This window comes from Hermetia illucens, chromosome 4 (assembly GCF_905115235.1).
Source record: "Hermetia illucens chromosome 4, iHerIll2.2.curated.20191125, whole genome shotgun sequence".
NCBI lineage: Eukaryota > Metazoa > Arthropoda > Insecta > Diptera > Stratiomyidae > Hermetia > Hermetia illucens.
In genome coordinates, this window is record NC_051852.1 from 28,565,240 (window position 1) to 28,583,201 (window position 17,962).

Here is a 17,962-nt window from a genome sequence, read left to right on the forward strand (position 1 = left end):
TTTTTGAAGTTTGGAAGCCTTAGAAGATATTTTCAATTCGAAAAGATGCAATGAAAGGATAGATATAGGCTTTAGTTTAAACTAGCACTTTCTAATCCACATGGGATTTACAAAAAAATATTGTGTATCTGTACAAATAGAGTGTATATAAATTGCGAATATATGATAATTTCGTGGTTTTATTATAAAATAAAGAATAGTACTCGCTTATAGTGGAAATAGATTGAAATTATGATGAAAACTTTATCTTGGTCCGCATATTTAGTTAAAAGTGATCAAAACAAAGATGACGCAATAATTTGATAAGCACTAATTTAGTAAAGTATAACTAAAGATTCTCATTGAATTGGCAGAAAATGATACAAACATGCAATATAATCGTTTTGTTTGTAGAAAAATGGTAGTTCTTATTTAAGAATTGAAAAAATTGCATCGTTCTCTTCATTTCAATTCCTGTTAGTCTTCTAATTCAGATTTACATGTACATATTTAATTTTTCGCTAATTCTTTCTTTTTCATTTCAAAGTCCCATCCTAACAGATTCATTCATACTCACTCTCTACTATCTATTATCATTCTATTATGATTTATACGATATTTTACAGTATTGACATTTCAAGCAGTTTTTCAAAAGAAAATTGAACAGCTTTTATTAAATTTTTTGCATTTTTTTATGTTAATATTTTTATTTTTATTTTGTTTTCGAATTAATCATTTTTATTTTATTACTTCCACCTTTTTCCTTACTTTTGTACAACAATTTGTAAATTATAAATATTTATTATATCACAAAAAGAGACTATGTTGTTTTTTGTTATTTTTTATAATCATTCATGTTTTATCGTTTTATTTTCTTCGCGACGCCACCAAAACCATTATTTGCAGATTTCATTTTATACTAAATTTATTTATTTTTATACACATATTATTGCTCAAAACTACTATTATCGGACTGATGGCGTAATAAAATCCTTGGCTAGAGAAATTCTCGCTTTGGTCGACCATTACCACCACCAATGCCGCCACCACCACCAGCACTGGTACCACTTGTACCACTTGTACCACTACTGCACCCTGCCGTTGACGATGCTCTTGGAGGTGATTGTGTTCCGTCTGTAGGCACTGTACTGCTACTTGTTGTAATAGGCATAGTGCTGCCCGCTTGTTGTGATACGATCAGCTCCGCCTCCAAAAGTCGCACCTGTTCTGGACTGGTTTGTGTCTGTTTTGGGGGCGCCGGTGCCTTCCTGCTCTTAGAACGTCGCTTCTTGAGCAATATCGGCCCCAAGCCGTTGCCCCCCGAACTCGACATAGATCCTAATACGTTTAATTGACTAGATGTAGGCGGAGCTGATGGATTGTTAGCGGATGGCGGATGCGGCGGTTGTCCTGATGGAGTACCCATTGAGGAGGATATCGTGATGACTGGGTCTGTAACAATGCCAGTTGATGTTTGAGTTGGAATGGTAGGAATGGTATCACCACCATCACCGGGGGTGGTTTGACCAGACGAATCTTGCGCTAGTCGTTTTACTAGGTCGCCAAGGAGATCCTCAATTCGTCCGATTCGTTGTGACATTCGTTGCATTTCCAGCCGGACATCAACTTTTAGATCTAAGACACTAGCAATCAGGTCCCTTTGAGCAAGCGTTGGAGGCTGCTCGCGGAGTCCTGTATCATATGTGTCCGATGTAGTTGCTCGAAGACTAGCTAACTCTATTTGTCTTTCACGCTCTATTGCAAGATTTCTTTCTATTCGTTCCTTTGCACTTTCACGATCACGCTCTATATGCAAAGTAGTGCCTCGTGAGGGTGGCGACGTATCTACTTCTCCACCCTCATCTATAGTGTCTTGTCGTGCTAGGGTAGCTGGACCTGGAGTTAGCTTTGGGGCCTTTGGAAAAACCTTGTATTAGAAAATACAACAATTATATTAAAATGAAATCTAACTAAACACTGAAAGGGCATATTTACTTTATTCCCTTGGCCACCGTTACTACTTGAACTACTACTTTGACGTCCCTGCGCAGCAGCACTTTCGCGAAGACTCTCTCGAGCGCTCAGGCTTCGTGAAACTGCAACTTTGGTATTACTATCACTAGCCGAATCGACACTTGAACTACCTAGTAAGCGACCCCATTTACTAGCACGAGTACTACGCGCAGATGGAGGGCCTGATGATGGACTTGGTGAAGGGGACGGTGAAGGAACAGTGGCTGCTGTAACTCTGGAGTCCTCGGTTAATGTTAATTTAGCAGGCAACTTCTAGTCGAAAAGGTGATATAATGGTGATGAGCATCACAATACATACAACGGACAGTACAACACATAGAAATACATTAATTATTGCATAGGTCCCACAACATCAAGTGTTAGCCGAGTAAAAAATGAAAAAGACAAGATCATATTATTTGTAAATAGAAGCAGGACCGAAACCTCAATTTCTCCAATTAATTCGATCCCAATCACAATTAAACCAATACAACACCGATATATACACACATCTACGCTAAGAAATGAAAATACCAAAGTACCTTCGTACGATCCGCTTCGATCTCTCCCTTCTCCATATCACTTTGTCCTGACTGCGCTTCCTTCGAACCAGCTTGCAACTGAGGTGTCCTTCGGAACTTTGAGAATATTTTTCGAACCAAATGATCCTGATTTTGGGGCAGCTGCGGTTCATTCTTACGTCGTTCTGCCAGCTCCTTTTCACGTTTAACATCGGCAACCTTTCGAAATATGAGTCGATGTCTTAGATTATATGTTAAAACTAGATTACGTGCAAAACTATTTGCAAAGGCCGAATAAAAATCGAGAACTTCTAAAAGTTTATCTCGTTTAATAGCGTGCAAATCACAATAGGTAAGCGCCCGAACATTGGCGGCACTCTGTCCAACGGCGGAATCCTTCCAAAATTGATCGCCAAATACGTCACCTTTGCCTGGAATATAATTTGGTATCTATTAGGAGGAGCCATTAAATTAGCGAGAGACAAGTAAATTGCAAAGTGAGAAACATGGGGCTTATCCAACTTTCCAAAGGAACCTTTAAAGTCGAAGTCTTTACCTTCAAAACGCAGGAGCCCTCAAAGTTATTGGAGGGACTTAGGCTCTTATTACAATAATCATGTGAAAAGTATAGGCTGACTAGACTAACCCAGTATTAAATTGGTAAAAATAGTCCTCCAAGGCTGAACAGAAAGAATTTGTATTTCCAACCACCTACTAATCTCGGTTTCTCAGGGAAACAAAAGAGATTTCTTAAGCTGGTTAGTTAGGACTATTCTGAGGACGAACAGATTCTAATTAGCACTGGAACTGCGCCTCTACTAGGCAGTAGTAGGGATAAAAAAGTTCGGCTTCTCAGCTCTCTGATGGACTGAACCTGTAAGCAAAACCTGCAAAAAGAGAGCTTACAATTATCTATTTCTGTAATGTCCCATTTTCTTGAGGCTACTGAAAACGTTTTGCCTAATGAACAGTAGTCAGACTAGACTAGATTCCACGGGATTCTTTGCTTCGATATGACCATATGGCCATCCATTATTGATTAGATGCAATTCATTTCGATATTCTTGGTTCTTCTTTAGTTTTTATTCCGTTTCCCAGTGGGGTCAATTCGCTTGAGTCGAGTTCGTCTGTTCCCTTGGGTATAAGCTTAGTCCATGTAGACTCGAAAGACGTGCTTACTTGAAGAAAGAATGTCGCGAGTTTAGTCGCTAATTCCGTTTCCATAACCAACAGGCCCTGTTCGTGGTCTTCGATATCCTTTGGTGCTTGCAGCACTAGAAAGCGACAGGGCCAGAGATTTTTTCATTGAAAGTGCTTGCTAATGCATCTATGTCATGGAAGCTACTTCATCAGGGTCATTCGTCAGATTTTTTTTTAGACTATGGCTCAGTTGGATGGAGTGATTAATTAAAATTTGGCGATCTGATCTAGATGGCGTAAAGCAGTGCCTAGGGTTTTGGGGCTGTTCCTCTATGCCGTTCAGGACAAAAACAAAGTGAAATGCCGAGAGGACGTCCCTTTGATAACGTCGCATTTCTAACTCCACTTTTTAGATCATGCAAGAGAAGTTTAACATAACAGACAAGGTGCTGTGGCATTGCAACGAAATGCATATGAAAAGGTGGAATGCGGTCAAACATTTTTGAAAGATTCTTCACGAGCAATCAAATGGTATGGCTTTATTAAGGGTGGTACGGCATTAGAATATGTATGCATCGATTGATGTCGGCATTCGAATATGCGTGCCACGGTTGAGTCGGTTGATGAGACCACATGATCGTTGAAGAAAAGCATTCTTTGAAGAGGTATCATGAGTAAGAAAATCTTCACAGTCCAGTTTATCAGCTTTGCGAACTGCGTCGCCAAATATTTTTTTATGTCGCGAGTGTAGGAGTGGTATAATTCCTACGTTTAGAAGCTAAAAAAACTGAAAATGGGAAAATAGTCCTAGTGCGAAAGTAGGTCAGGTGTCAGCCCCTTCGAGACCCTGATCGTTGCCCCGAGCAAACGCTGATCGGTCCATGAGTTCGGGGATCAGCTAAGCGTAGGTCAGACCTCAGCGAACTGGGGTAGGGGCTTTGTTCCCAAGGGTATACCTGTTCGTTATTATTGCGGCCCGTTGCTTTGCGCACGATGCGCTGGTGAAATTCCTATGGAGAATAAAGATAAAAAAAATCAAATAATCGACGAAATATCAGGGAAGAAAGAAGAGCTAACTGCGTCGCTCCCCGCAGCGTCCAAAGGAAGTGGCAGGGAGGGAGACACTCGATATGGCACCGAGACTCTAAAAAAAGAGGAATTCCTTCAAAGTGGCGCGGCTGTCGATGCGGGGACGACAACTCCAGTACAGTGCAGTGCCTCTGTTTCGGAAAAAGGTTGAGTCAAAATCGCTAGGCGTAAGCAAGTGGATTCGGACATGAACCGAGTGGAAGAGCAGTTGACCGTTCTAGCAAGAGCAAAGGAGGAAAGGCTTATCAGGAAATGTGGGGCAGTGGTGATGATTATGCGGCCGCAACGTTACTCCAGAAGAACGTCAGCCGTGAAAAACAGACTGATGAAACTGGGTGAATTACTAGACCCCGTTTCCTTTTATAAGCGAGCATGGACAGCAGCGAAATACGCGTGAAAAGGTAAAATAGCCACACTTCCCGCACAAAGCAAACTGGAGAACAAATGGTAAAATGAGGAACAAATGGTACGCCGTCAGAAACCCATCTGTTCAAAGACAAGGAGGCTAGGAAACCAGTAATAGAAAGGACTAGGAACGGAAGGTAAGGTTCGCAGTGAAATCCGCTACAAGATGAGGACGCGAAGGTAATGGAGCAGAAGTGTCTTGCATATGGAAAACGAAAGATCGCGGAGTTGAATTAGATCCGAAGACGACTAGGAAGAGTATGTTCTGCTAAGTGGTCAAGAGACTAGTGAGGGAGAAGGCACCCGTTTCTAGTCTAGATTTTCACTGCCTCACAGAAAACGTTGAAATGGAGGATTCCATAAAGGCTGATTATCTGAAAAGGTATCACTTCCGTGAATGCTCGAGACCGAAAATTCGCTGCGGGATAAGTCACCGAGTAATATGCGAAGAAACTCCTTAAGAACGGGAAAATCTGAATTGGATGGGTAGTACGCAGGGCACGAGTTCGGATAACCCCCATCAAGTCTTACAAGTGTCTGGACTATGAACGCACGATGAAAACTTGACCTGGTAGGAGGATAACATGCTGCAGATACGGTCAAGTATTTGACCAAGCAAAGACCTGCAAGGTGAAGAGTTTGCACATAGTGCGGATTTGGAGTGGTGTCTAGTCTTCAAGGCGGAACTAGGAAGGGCTAGGACGTAACTAGCATATTCCTACAAATTAACATGCACCGGATTGTAACCGATTGCAAGTTGCGGAGGTAAAAGCTGATCTAGTGCTGATTAGCGAACAATACAACAACAACAATAGTGTCATAAGGTTTGCTGTTTGATAAAACGTTTACATGCCCGCGGGGAAGCAAGCGCCATAAAGGCAGAGACTAGATCAGCTAAAAAGAGACTCCCCGGCTGGATAAATAAAAGTGAAGCACGCGGCTAGTAGAACCTAGTCAACGAAGTAAATGACTATAAACTTGCTACCCGGAAAATCTGGGGTGCTCCCCAGACATTGTGTACGGGATGGCTTCCTGTTCAAAACAAATGTGCTCAGTTATCACTATTAAAAATAAGAAGGCGTCAGGTCCTGATGGTATCCTGGCGGAAGTTTACCAAATCTTGTCCCGCCAGCGGCCAGACTTACTGTTCGGGGTGTTCAACGCTTGCCTAAAGGAGAGCATTTTCCCTTGTTGCTGGAAGGTCGTGAGGTTCGTGCTAGTCAGGAAAGGAAAAGGAGACTCTGAGCGTGTAAGCTTGACATGGCCAGGAAAGTGTTCGAAAAGTTCACCAGAAGTAGATTCGCTGGAGCGATCTATGACGCCGGGAACTTATCCTAAGATGGATAGTTCGGGTTCAGAGCAGAGAGATCTACGGTGATCGTGGATGCGGCTTATTGAGCCAGGGCACACAGCCGCCGATCTCGATGAATTGTGCACTTCATTACGCTCCGTAAGATGAAGAGATATGCTAGGCACATTGGAAAAATCGTTCCACGTCCCAAAATATGTCTTGGGGGTATTGAGGGATTATCGGAATGTCCTTTCCCTGCTCTATGAGACGCTAAAAGTCCAGGGGAGGATGGAGATTATATTTTAAGGAATTAGTTAATGCACTTGAAAACCTTGGAGTTGGAAAGAGAGTATTTCTATCGTTATTTGGAGGGATATTTAGGGTTTCCTGAAAATTAAACAAACAATGATAATATTCAAACCTCCTTCGACCCAGCATCCTGGATCAAAACTCTTGGCCATTATTTAGTCCCAGTCCAGTGGTAAATTCTTCAGCTTTATATTTCTAAATCGGGTAGTTTTCAGATATATTGACGTTTGAAGTTCCGTTTCTGATTCTCATGACAATCTTGGCATTAATATGTTTTCAAAATTTTCAGAAGATTTCCGGGAAGTTTACTCGACTCAAGCAGAAATGGTAAGAGAGCAGCAATGAGCAGCTGTAACAACTTCAAAAAGGGATAGGTATGCATTTCTAGGAACCAATTTGATATTGCCATTATACCAATGGTCTAAGAAATGACGCCATCCGCTAAAAAAAATGATGAAGTTTGACGAGGCAGTGAGGACAATAGGATTGAAGACTTCATAATCACCCGGTAGTTGTATTAATAGTGTAGGAAAAGAGTGAAAAATATGTGGAACTATGATTTAGTTTTGAGCATATGGAGAATGTTTGCCAAGAACAACCAGATAGAGGAATAGGTATATTGTTTATGAAGAAGATTAATTGACTCGGGACAACTAAAACGAGCACAGAAAATTGATCAAGCTGTTTTATATATATACTTCCTTGTTGACAACATTTGGAGGAAATGAAAGTCCAAGGCTTCATATTGCCTTGCTGGGAAGACTTCAGTGAAGCAAATCAATTATCATGCACCGTTGATATCAGCTTTACCTCATTCTGAATTATAGACCTTTGCCAAATGATTCCGAATTTGGAAATTCAAAAGTTTGGTGTGTAACTAATTATGCACTTTCTATCTGCATCAAACAATATTTGCATCTTGGGGCCTACTAATATGAAAGCCGTCTGAAAGGAAAAATAGGGATAGGTCGACGGTTATTGGTAAAACCGAGGATTAACAGAAGAACTCAATTGGTAACGTTAGCTAAAAGCCATCAGATATTTTTAATCGGAAGGCGCGGCCATAAAATCAATAGAAGTATAATAGAAGCGAAATCTTCGGGAGCCAAGGATGCAGGTCGACTTGTAGCGCTTTTGTAAAAAAAAAATTCGCAACGACTATTACCGAATAAGTTAGGCTTGAAAGAAGTCAACGCTCTTCTCGTCTTCCCGCCTCTTTGTAAAGAGGAAATTATTCCAAAATTGAAAGTTATTCATCGTAAAACGTAGGCTACCTTGGAAGTTATCCTTTGCTGTATACTATCAAAATCCAAAAGCTTTGGTGATTTGGCAAGAATTATGTTCTAGTTCCAGAACATTGTGGGTTTTCAATTATAATTTTGGCAACGGCAATGCAAATTTTTCATATTTTATCACATCTGCAGCATGGTTAAAAGGTAAAGGATGAGAGACCCTAATTCGCCGATTTGTCAATACTGTAAGAGCAAGGGAGTGTGTAAGACGATAAACCAGTTTGAAATGACCAAATCAGTTTCTGCTTAGACAATGCAACCGGCTACCTTTTTTGAAGGGTATTAATGAGTGCTTTAATTTGGTGCCAGACGTGGCTCAAGTATAGTGTGGATCGCATGGTAAACCCAAGAATACGTTTGTTGTTTAAAACTGAAGAATTTGCAATGCAAAAATGGAGGATTACGAAAATCAACACGAGGTAACGACGTTATCTCAGAGAAAAAATCCAGACCCGGGGTGAAAATTATGTGGAAATCGGGGCGCAAGTCAAAATTATACACGCCCCTTGTTGTATTACCTCTTGTTTTCATTGAAATGTATGCTCAGGCTTCGCGGTCAAATTCCGGCCCGTTCTGATTCTTACCTCTGCATTCGCCTTTCGTCGGGCCTGCAAACCAGTGATAATAATCCAACAATGGAGCACCCTCGAGGCAGGAAAATACCAGCGCCCCGAAAATAACAAATGTAGTCTTATTAAAATCCCTGCAGTAAACTCCGGAATATAATACAAAATCACCGAAATAATTAAGAGGACAACCTTGAGAAGGTTTATTTGTTTATCCAGAGAAATATGCTGAAATTGCGATCAGCCTCGTTGGAGGTTGTGCAAAGGCTAAGGTAGAGGGAGAGTATTAGGAGTATGCGGCTACGTGATTTACTGCTTGAGTTAGAATTCGGCGAAGATAAGTCCCACAATTTTCAGAAAATAAGAACGAATTATCATTATGTTAGGTAAAAATGAGTCAAGTTGTAATGGTGATTGAATGCAAGGACTTGAACGAAATTTCTACCAAAGCAGAGATTTGGGAGTCTTTGAAGTCGTATGGTTACAATTGCTGTGTGATTCGATTTTAATAAAGTTACGGAATCCACACAGTATTATTTAGACTATCACAACAGCCCTTTCGACCATGTGCCGAGAAAAGCCATTATGGTGGGCAAAGATCGCTTTGACTGGAAGTTTGAGTAGATATCGCTAAAATGGTGTTGCACTACGAGAAACTATACGAGTGTGCACGGGGGAAGAAAGACAACATAATTAAAAATTGCACTTCTTCCTTTTCTTTTTCCTTTGTCAAGTGGGTTTGGCTCTTCGTGATTGGTTTCGTCGTTTTATCAAAAATCTGATCTGGATGCATTCACGATGCTTTGAAATCCCCATCTGGCATATCAAACCACCGTTATTTCGGCCGGACGTTTTTTCGCTTACCAGGGACTTCGATGATCAGACCAATCTTGGCGAGTGAATTCTCGTTAGCCCGAATTATTTGACCATACCATCGAAGACGCCTCTCTCGTAATTTTCCCACGATCGGTGCAACCCCATATCGATTGCATGTTTTTTTATTTCGGCTGTGATCAAGGCGTGTGATGCCATTAGTCTAACGCAACATCTTCACCTCCATTATCGCAAGACCCTTTCATTGCCTTTTATAGTCAGAACCGTAGAGAACGACAGGACGGACGATATTGCGATAAATTTTAGATTTGAAACGTTCGTTGATGCGTCGATTACAAAGAACACCAGTTGCGGGACGCCACTTCATCCAGGTTGCGTGAAACAATTTCATAACGCAGTTCTCCATTGGCTGATAGCATTGACCCGAGATATTTCAATCGCTCAGCTCTGGGCAGGTGACTGCCGCTGACAATGATGGTGCCTGTTTCAGGAGGATCAATCAATTCAGTTTTATTTAGATTCAATCTGATTCAATCCCGTGTGGCAGTGCCCATAAAAAGATCAAAGGGGAGTGGTGAGAGGACGCTTTCTTGATGAACAAGAACAGAGAAACACGCCACACTTCGAAATTTACTTTTCAAATCGTGGTAGCGGTCGGACCCAGTGCCCGAGTTCTTGTGTCACCAAGTGTTACCGTAGAGCATACCAGATGAGTTGTTTTACTAGCATGGAGTTCATGTGGCAGACGGTCAAACGCTTTCTCTAGATCCAAATATCAAATATCTGCTATTTAAAGAAATATAGAACAATGATATCGCCCACATCATAAGTAGTAGCATAAGGTCCGGGCATTTAAGAAAGCGATTAGCGATTAGCGGGAGGCACAGATAAGGTTTCTTTATCTGAATTTGAATTACTACTAAGTGACCAAGGACCTGGCTTTGTACAATGCGTTTTAAATTAAAATTGGAATAACCATCATCTGGGAGCATACAGAAACCTTCATAGTCTAGTTTGAATATCAGATAGAAACTTAGGGATTGGATTTACTCAAGCTAGGATGGATGGCATTCATTACACAGGTCTGCAACTGTTTGAATAATTTCAACTGATTCTTATGTATTCTGATGTGCTGAAAACGAAAATGATATTAGAAAATATCTAAGACGTTAGGATTTTCCACAAAATGCGATTTCAGATTTGGTCGATTGTCCCTTGTCTAAGCCATAATATCTTTACTGATATTGTAATATTTTGACCATATGAAACGCATTTTCTGAATGAACCATAACCATAAGTAAATAAGAAGGGAAAAATAATAGTTAATTTTCTAACTTGATATTATGATAGAGATGCAAAGAGCTGAATGAAGCATTTGGCAAAAACGTGAGTTTTCATGTATACGTAACATGCTTATTACATGTAAGTTGCCTACTACATTTTGTACCTAATCTCCTCTCAGCTAATCGTCCTCTTCTTCATGATGCAGAAACACCAGTGTCAAAGCCTCAGACAAAGGTGAAGTGCAACCTCAGGACGATTGGTGTTCAAGCTCTGACTCTGAAAATGACACCAGAGCAAAGCTGTTCTCCAAAAGAACAAATAAATCATTTGGTGACAGATATGGATCCTCCCAAAGATGCTGCTGAGTTACTTGGATAACTTTATTGCTACTTGGTGTGTCTTTTTGATGGTTCAGACATCTAGTTTTTTTGTATAATAGAAGCATTAAAGGTTTGATGATTTAATTTAAAATTCAGTGTGAATCCATTCAAAGGCATTTCATTATGGATTTATCGAAGCGCAGCTTAAAAGCAAAGCGCTATGAGAATTTGGAAGTGATTCCTCAAAAACTTAAATATTAAGATCAAGGTTGGCAAATGTGCGGTGATTAAAAGACCATGTATGTGCTGCTTGGTTAATAAGCTGGTTACACCAAATGTCCTTGCTTTTTATGTCTATGGGAAAGCCGAGACTGAAAAAATCGTTGGTCAATGGAGAGCCGGGAGCCAAGGGTGCTTATGGTAAGACAAAATAATGGTTTGCGAAAAAACTTTGGTACCGCCACAAAAAATTCCCTTTCCTCCCCTTCATATTAACTAGGCTCCATGAAACACTCGCTCCTAACAGATGGAGAATGTTTCAAATACTTGGCTAAAAAGTTTTCAGATCTATCGGAGTCGAAATTGAAGGTATATTTGTTGGGCCAGATATCGGAAGACTTCTAGCGGATCATGACAGAATTCCAGAGGGAAGGATGGTTCGCATTTAAGGATATTGCAGAGAAACTTTTCTTTACCAATAAAGATCCAGATTACAAAAATATAGTCAGATGAATGTTAATTTCCTTTCAAGATTTGGCTAGTCTCATGAACCTAGAAGGTACATTTTCTCCAATCTCACCTGGACTGTTTTCCTGGGGAAGAACAAGGAGAATGTTTCCATCAAGGTATCCAGAATGTGGAAAGAAGGTATTAAGAAAATTGAAGCATAACAATGATGGCGACTACTGTTGTATGCTGGAGAGGGAGATTCTGGATGGTATTTATTAGATGAACCAAGAGGAGCCTCACAATGAAGAAACAACGTTTTTAAGTAGCTTCACAAGCCTTTTTTATTCAAAAATAAATCTTTGGAGTAGTAAATACCACTTCACATATTTTTATAACCACTACTTACATCTCTTTCGAGTAATATCATTGGAGAAAACAGATACCCAATTTGTAAAAAAAGCGTGACGTGTTGATATGGTAGTACGTTTGTTTTTTATGGATATTCAACGGTCACTACCAACCTATAATTTTCACCTGAAGTGCAATATAGAAAGGATTACAAGTTGTAAAATGGACATCTAACAAATGCGCAAAAAAGTGTTTCAGGGTGTACTGCTGCAAATGAAGCGTTTCTTAGATACCTACAAAGATGCGTAGAGCATGTTGTGTTTCCTTGATATACCGTATCATACTCGTAACCTAAAACTGATTGCTCAACTTTTGATAGTATTTCTAATCGAAAAATATCATAAACACGTCAAAGATGAGATCGGCAAAAGCGTTGTCTTCCTGGGGTGCATTCAGGAAATCTTAGTTCAGACGGGCTTCAAAAGGGAAGGAACCCAATCCTGGCTCACGTTTTTGCAAAGCTAAGCCATCGTTGGAAATGTGACTACATTTCGGGGTGTATGTTAGCGCCTCTTTGATCAGGAGGGTGGATGGTCGCAGAAGTGAGCACTACATCCACGGGCAAAACCACAAATCTTTCTCGTAAGTGCGAATGGAGAAAATGGCAACGCCAATAGTAAAACGATTTTGGAATCAAGTCCGTGCAATAGACAAAGAGTTGTGGTTAAAGGAGAACCAGGAGATATTTACCAACGTATTAGGCGCAATTGGATGGAATGCCGGAAAGAGCTCTCCAAGTAGTTTTCTTGGTCAAAACAAATTGTTTTACTAGTGCTTTTGAATTGTATGGTATTTCGAGAGTTTGCTGTCCAGTGATACATCCACAGGCTGACTTTACCACTGAATCATTAAAAATCACGCCAGCTTTTTCTCGCCAATATGGTGTAGATGCTATTCATCGTAGAGCTAACTCGGTGAGCAAACCTTCTCTAAATATATGATGAGCAGGTGAAACGGGAATCTAAACTCCGATTACTATCCCAAAATGATCCGAAAGGTGTTGATGTAGCCACTGCAGGCAAATCCAAATCGGAAAACAACTTGCTGCTTATCGATTATTTTTGGTTTGTTCCTTAATGTGCTTCAGTTATTGTCTTCTCTAAGGTGGGAAGCTGTCAAATACTTTTCTAAAACATCTGAACAGGCATCCGCTTCTTCCATTCTCTAGATCGCATTTCGCATTCACTCCCAAGACTTTCATATAAGTTGAAAGAAACTGTAGAAGCTGGAATGAACAATTTCGCGGGGTGGACGTCAAGCCCAGTGATTTTCGAGCGTTGATAGCAAAGATGAAGCAAGTTCTTTTGTGATGAGATATACGGTCCATATCGCGATACGACCAACACTACAATAATTTTTCTTATGTGACGGCGTAAACGGTGTCCAACTTTCTTTCTTTACCCACGGGAAAGAACGTTTTTAATGCGGCTTCCAATATTTTCAGGTGGATCGTAAAAGCTATCTGCCACTCGATCAGCAAGATAGCACTCACTTCATTTTCCAAATCCAGAGTCACTTGGACAAGGTCCACGGCTTGGTTGGAAACCACACAGAGCTTACCAGCTTAGTCGAGGTTTTCAAGGAAGAATTTCTCCACTTCACCGATTATAAAAGGAAGCAATATCGGTAATAAAATGATTTAGACCTTGAATTCCTCTGAGATTTTCCCTGGATACAGTATGTGACATTTTGGGCTACTATATGTCGCTCGGATAATAGCTATTAGTTCCTCTGGAATGCCTCCCTGTCTACATATCACCCTCCACTCTGTGGAAAGGTTTCTCGAAAACGATGAAGAGCAGTGTATCTGCAGTCTGATCAGCACGACGTTATACAAGTGGTCGATGTTGAACTTGAGGTGTCGCAGCCCTCCAACCCTCCGAGAAGTGACGGATGCAACATGCAAGTGGGCGTAACGAAGTTAAAACGCAGCTGACCTTACGGCAGGCTTTGTGTGACAATGTGCAACCAACGACGAGACAGTGGAAGCCGTGGAAATCCACAAACTTCCCATCATTGTCGTTCAGTCGCCAAGACTGCGCTTACCTATCACATGTCGAAGTAAAGTCTAGTCAGAGCCTATCTTGGCAATCAGATCACTCATCACTACGATCACAATGTTACCTTTAGAAAGTCTCCTCTGAATTGTGTATAACTGCTCGTAGAAAGCATCTTTCTAAACTATATTGCAAATCTCCGGTGGTGCATAGCGCTGTATAATTGTGATACTCCTTAACTTGGACTGGAATCTTGCAGTGAGAAACTTGTTGGAAACCGGCTCCTAAGTTAGGAGAGCACGTCTTGAGGTAGTCTTCAGTAACAATCCCACACTGGATTCGCGTTTGCTACCACTTGATTTTCCGGAGTACAAAAGCACACTACCGCAAGAGAAAAAGGAGTACTCTCCAGAATTCCACCATTTGCCCACATTCTAGAAATGAACCATAGTCTGTTTTCGGTAGCCAAAGGTTGTAGTTGTGACGCCATTCACTATCCGAGGCGTAGCTGACGTTTGGGTAGCAGTAAAGTTTGGAAATCTGCAACTCCAAGAATTAGATTGTACTGGGAAATATTATCAATAGATATATTATCAATACATAAAAATAAAATGCTCCCCCTCGGACACCATCTTGCCGGGGTGTGGGAACCTGTGGTAGTTTACTACTACACTAAGGATGCCCAAAAACACATGAAGATGGAAACAACCGATTGTAAGATTTTGAATTCACCCACGACTTTGAGAAATCAGGTCGTGGCTGAGGCACAGATTTTGGAGGGTTCACCAGTTTCATGTTCCCTCATGGAGAAACCTGTACAAGACAGATTCTCCACTTCAGTGAAAACCTGCACTCGATGTCTATTGCGCGGTCAGCCAGAACGAATTGTATAGCAACTCCCTGGCATGTCGGTGACACTGTTGCCTAACTTTTCCAAAACATGGAAGAAGAAGGCTGGGCAGGAGGAAACTTCAGCCGCAAAGAAGGAGAGACTATAAACATGCTTGTCAGAACCTCCTCCGCCTCTACCAGGAAAAGCAGAAGAAAGGGAAACTGGTGATGTGGACGCAACTGGTGTAATTCGGATATGCGGAAACAGATCCATGCAGTTCGGACACCGTGAAATTGGATGGGCTTCCAGCCGACGACAACAAAGGCGAAGTTTCTTGGGAATGAGAACATGGACATTGCTACACCACCAAGTGTGGCGATATCCAGAGAAACTGTCAGTAGGACTGACGAAGTTGCGGGACTATCCTTATGTGTATTTGGTTCAAGCGCCATGGGTTCGTTGTAAAATTTGTTCGTTTAAGAATCCGTGGTATTAGTTCAGTAAAGGGGACTAGAAACTTTGAGATGAGAGATCTTCGAGGCCGAGATCCTGCGTCCTGAAGTCAAAATTATTAGAGGCAACAATGATGAGACAATTTTGTTGACCGCAACTAGGTCAACTTACAATACCAAGTTAATGGCAAGAGGAGAAACGTCATAGTTGCCTCCGCTTATTTCCCTATAATTCTTTGTATCCTCTGCTGACGCAAGAACTAAGGGATCTGATAGCGTATGTAGAATGAAGTGGTCTTGAACTTTTAATAGGTTGTGATTCGAACGCTCAGTATATTTGTTGAGTAAACTTAGCAAATGAAATCCTAGAGGACAGAAGCTGTTTGATTTTATCACTTCAGCTGGTCTGATGGCCGCGAACGTAGGGTGTGCCCCTACGTGCGTGGGGCCAAGAAGAAATTGAGTAATTGACCTACCACTACAAAGTTGTTAGAGTTGATTAGAGACTGGCGAGTGCTTGGTGAAGTCTCATTCTCAGATCACCGTTGCCTAGAATTGTCTGACAACAGAGACGGAATCCTAGGAAAATGGATTGGACCAAGTCCAAAGAGCCTGTCAACAAGGTAGTGCTCCTTGGGCGACTAAGGACTCCTTTGGCGACAGAATATGAATTGCACACTCAGAATTGCACAGTTTTAGAGTGGTTTAAAGAGGATTGTTCAATTTCCCGATGCGAATGCGGTAAAACGGTTCCATGAGGGAAACGAGGACTGCAAAGACTCAGGAAATCAACCAGACGACTGAATTGTGCTTGTAAAACCAAGAACAATGAAGATTGGTCATTGGACATCCGAAACTTATAGCGCGAATATAAGAGGTTCTTAAAACGCTCGAAGCGAAACTCCTTTACAGCAAACTGTGACGAACTAGAAGGAGAAAGGGAGTTTTCTAGACTGTACAAAGTCCTTGGAGAGAATTCGTCAGCCAAGTTGGACTCTTTTAGAAATCCCAATGGAACTTTCACGAACTCCAAAGGTGAGTCTATCCAGACTACCTTGGAAGTGGTGTACTTCCAGGAGAACAGGTAGCAGAAGTGGGAGGGAGAGAATTGGCGGTTTTTGCAACTTGAAAGTGTTGCACGGGGAATTGGAACACGACGGTAGCGGTTGTTATCAATGAAAAGGTGAGAGCTGCTATAATATCTTTTGAACACTTTAAAGCACCTGGTATGGATGGCATCAATCCAACGATGCTAAAGGAAGGCATTGAGCCTTTAGAACAGCCTCTAAGAAATAATTTTCGAGGATGTCCTACTCTGGGTTACCTGCCTAAATCTTGACAGAAGGTTAAGCTACTTTTATGCATATGACTAAGTCTAGGAAAGATCGCTGTTAGTGAACTTCAGACAAATCAGCTTAATTTCATTCTCGCTACACTGTTTGTAGGGACTACTTGAGCGTCACATTCACAAGAAGGCGTCTGGCCGTGCCAGTGGTTGGTCGTCATCCCAGAACAGTGTGTAGAAATATACAACGTGCTGTTGATTTAATTGACAGTTGGTGCCTCAGGCATTACAGAAGGAAAGGAAAGAAGGGTACAACCCTTCAATTCTCCGAAGTGAAGTGTCTGGAAGTGATCTCGAATAAAAACGGGATGTGGCCTTTTTCCTTGGGACAATATACAACGGTCTTTCAGGGTGACTTGTATGTGATCCTAAGGACGGCAACCTGGGTGATTGACGAGCCATTGAAGGGCAGTCGTATCGGAATCTGTAGCGATATTCAAGCAACATTGAGGGCGTTGACCACTTCAAAAATCGAATATAAAAATCCATTAAACTCTGTTTCTAGATTCAGTATGGTGGAACTACTCTTGGTACCTGGTTATTGTGGTGTAGAGGGAAATGAAATCTGGGATGGTTTAGCAATGAGGGCACAATTTACTACATGTCAAGACCAGGACCAGCAATTAGGGTGTCAGTAGCATTGGCTAATGCTACAATCAAAAACTAATTGAAAATCTTCCTATAATGACAGGTGGCAGAGCCTTAATGCTTCTAAACACATCAAATTTTTCCAGTCAGAACCAAACAAACATATTTCAAAGTGTATCCTGTGGAAAAGCGGGAGGACTTGAAAGGAGTATTGTAGGCATTCTGAGTGACTATGATTCACAGTAAGGATTCTTCTTCGTTCGTAGATAATAATAGTGTAGCTGTCATTGGCTTTGCAGATCACATCGGAGTAACTATCGTAGCACTACGTCTAGAGAAAACATGGATCTTTGCTTTTGGAAGCTTAAATCTTGATTAGGAAATGCTGGCCTAGCATTTGTGGAGTATAAAATGAAGGTAGTTATTAAACGAATAAAGAAAATCTTCGTAAAGTCTAAGATTGACCCTAAAATATCTACGAGTAACGGCCAACCAGAAATAGGATTTCCTGTGAAATCTTCAGAGTGCAACGATGAAGCCGGTTGTCGATAACACATTGCTCACGTAAAGGTTACTAAGTATAAGTGACCTTTCTACTTTAAGGTAGGCGCATGATCTATTGGACAGA

At 41.2% G+C, this 17,962-nt stretch overlaps 1 protein-coding gene across 8 annotated transcripts in view; it reads right to left on the minus strand.

Moving 5' to 3' along the window:
* Positions 1–743: 743 nt before the first annotated feature.
* The window catches only part of LOC119655840 (potassium voltage-gated channel protein eag), a 274,252-nt gene continuing 257,033 nt past the window's right edge, over positions 744–17,962 (minus strand). For 4 of the 8 annotated variants that reach the window (XM_038061949.1, XM_038061948.1, XM_038061946.1 and 1 more), the window contains 3 exons: positions 2,535–2,944; positions 1,975–2,265; positions 744–1,906 (listed from right to left, as the gene is read on the minus strand). In XM_038061949.1, the coding sequence (XP_037917877.1) occupies positions 977–1,906; positions 1,975–2,265; positions 2,535–2,944 (1,631 nt within the window). In that variant the 3' untranslated portion in view covers positions 744–976. The remainder of the gene's footprint in view (positions 1,907–1,974; positions 2,266–2,534; positions 2,945–17,962) is intronic. The other 4 variants (XM_038061951.1, XM_038061947.1, XM_038061950.1 and 1 more) reach the window with 3 other exon arrangements.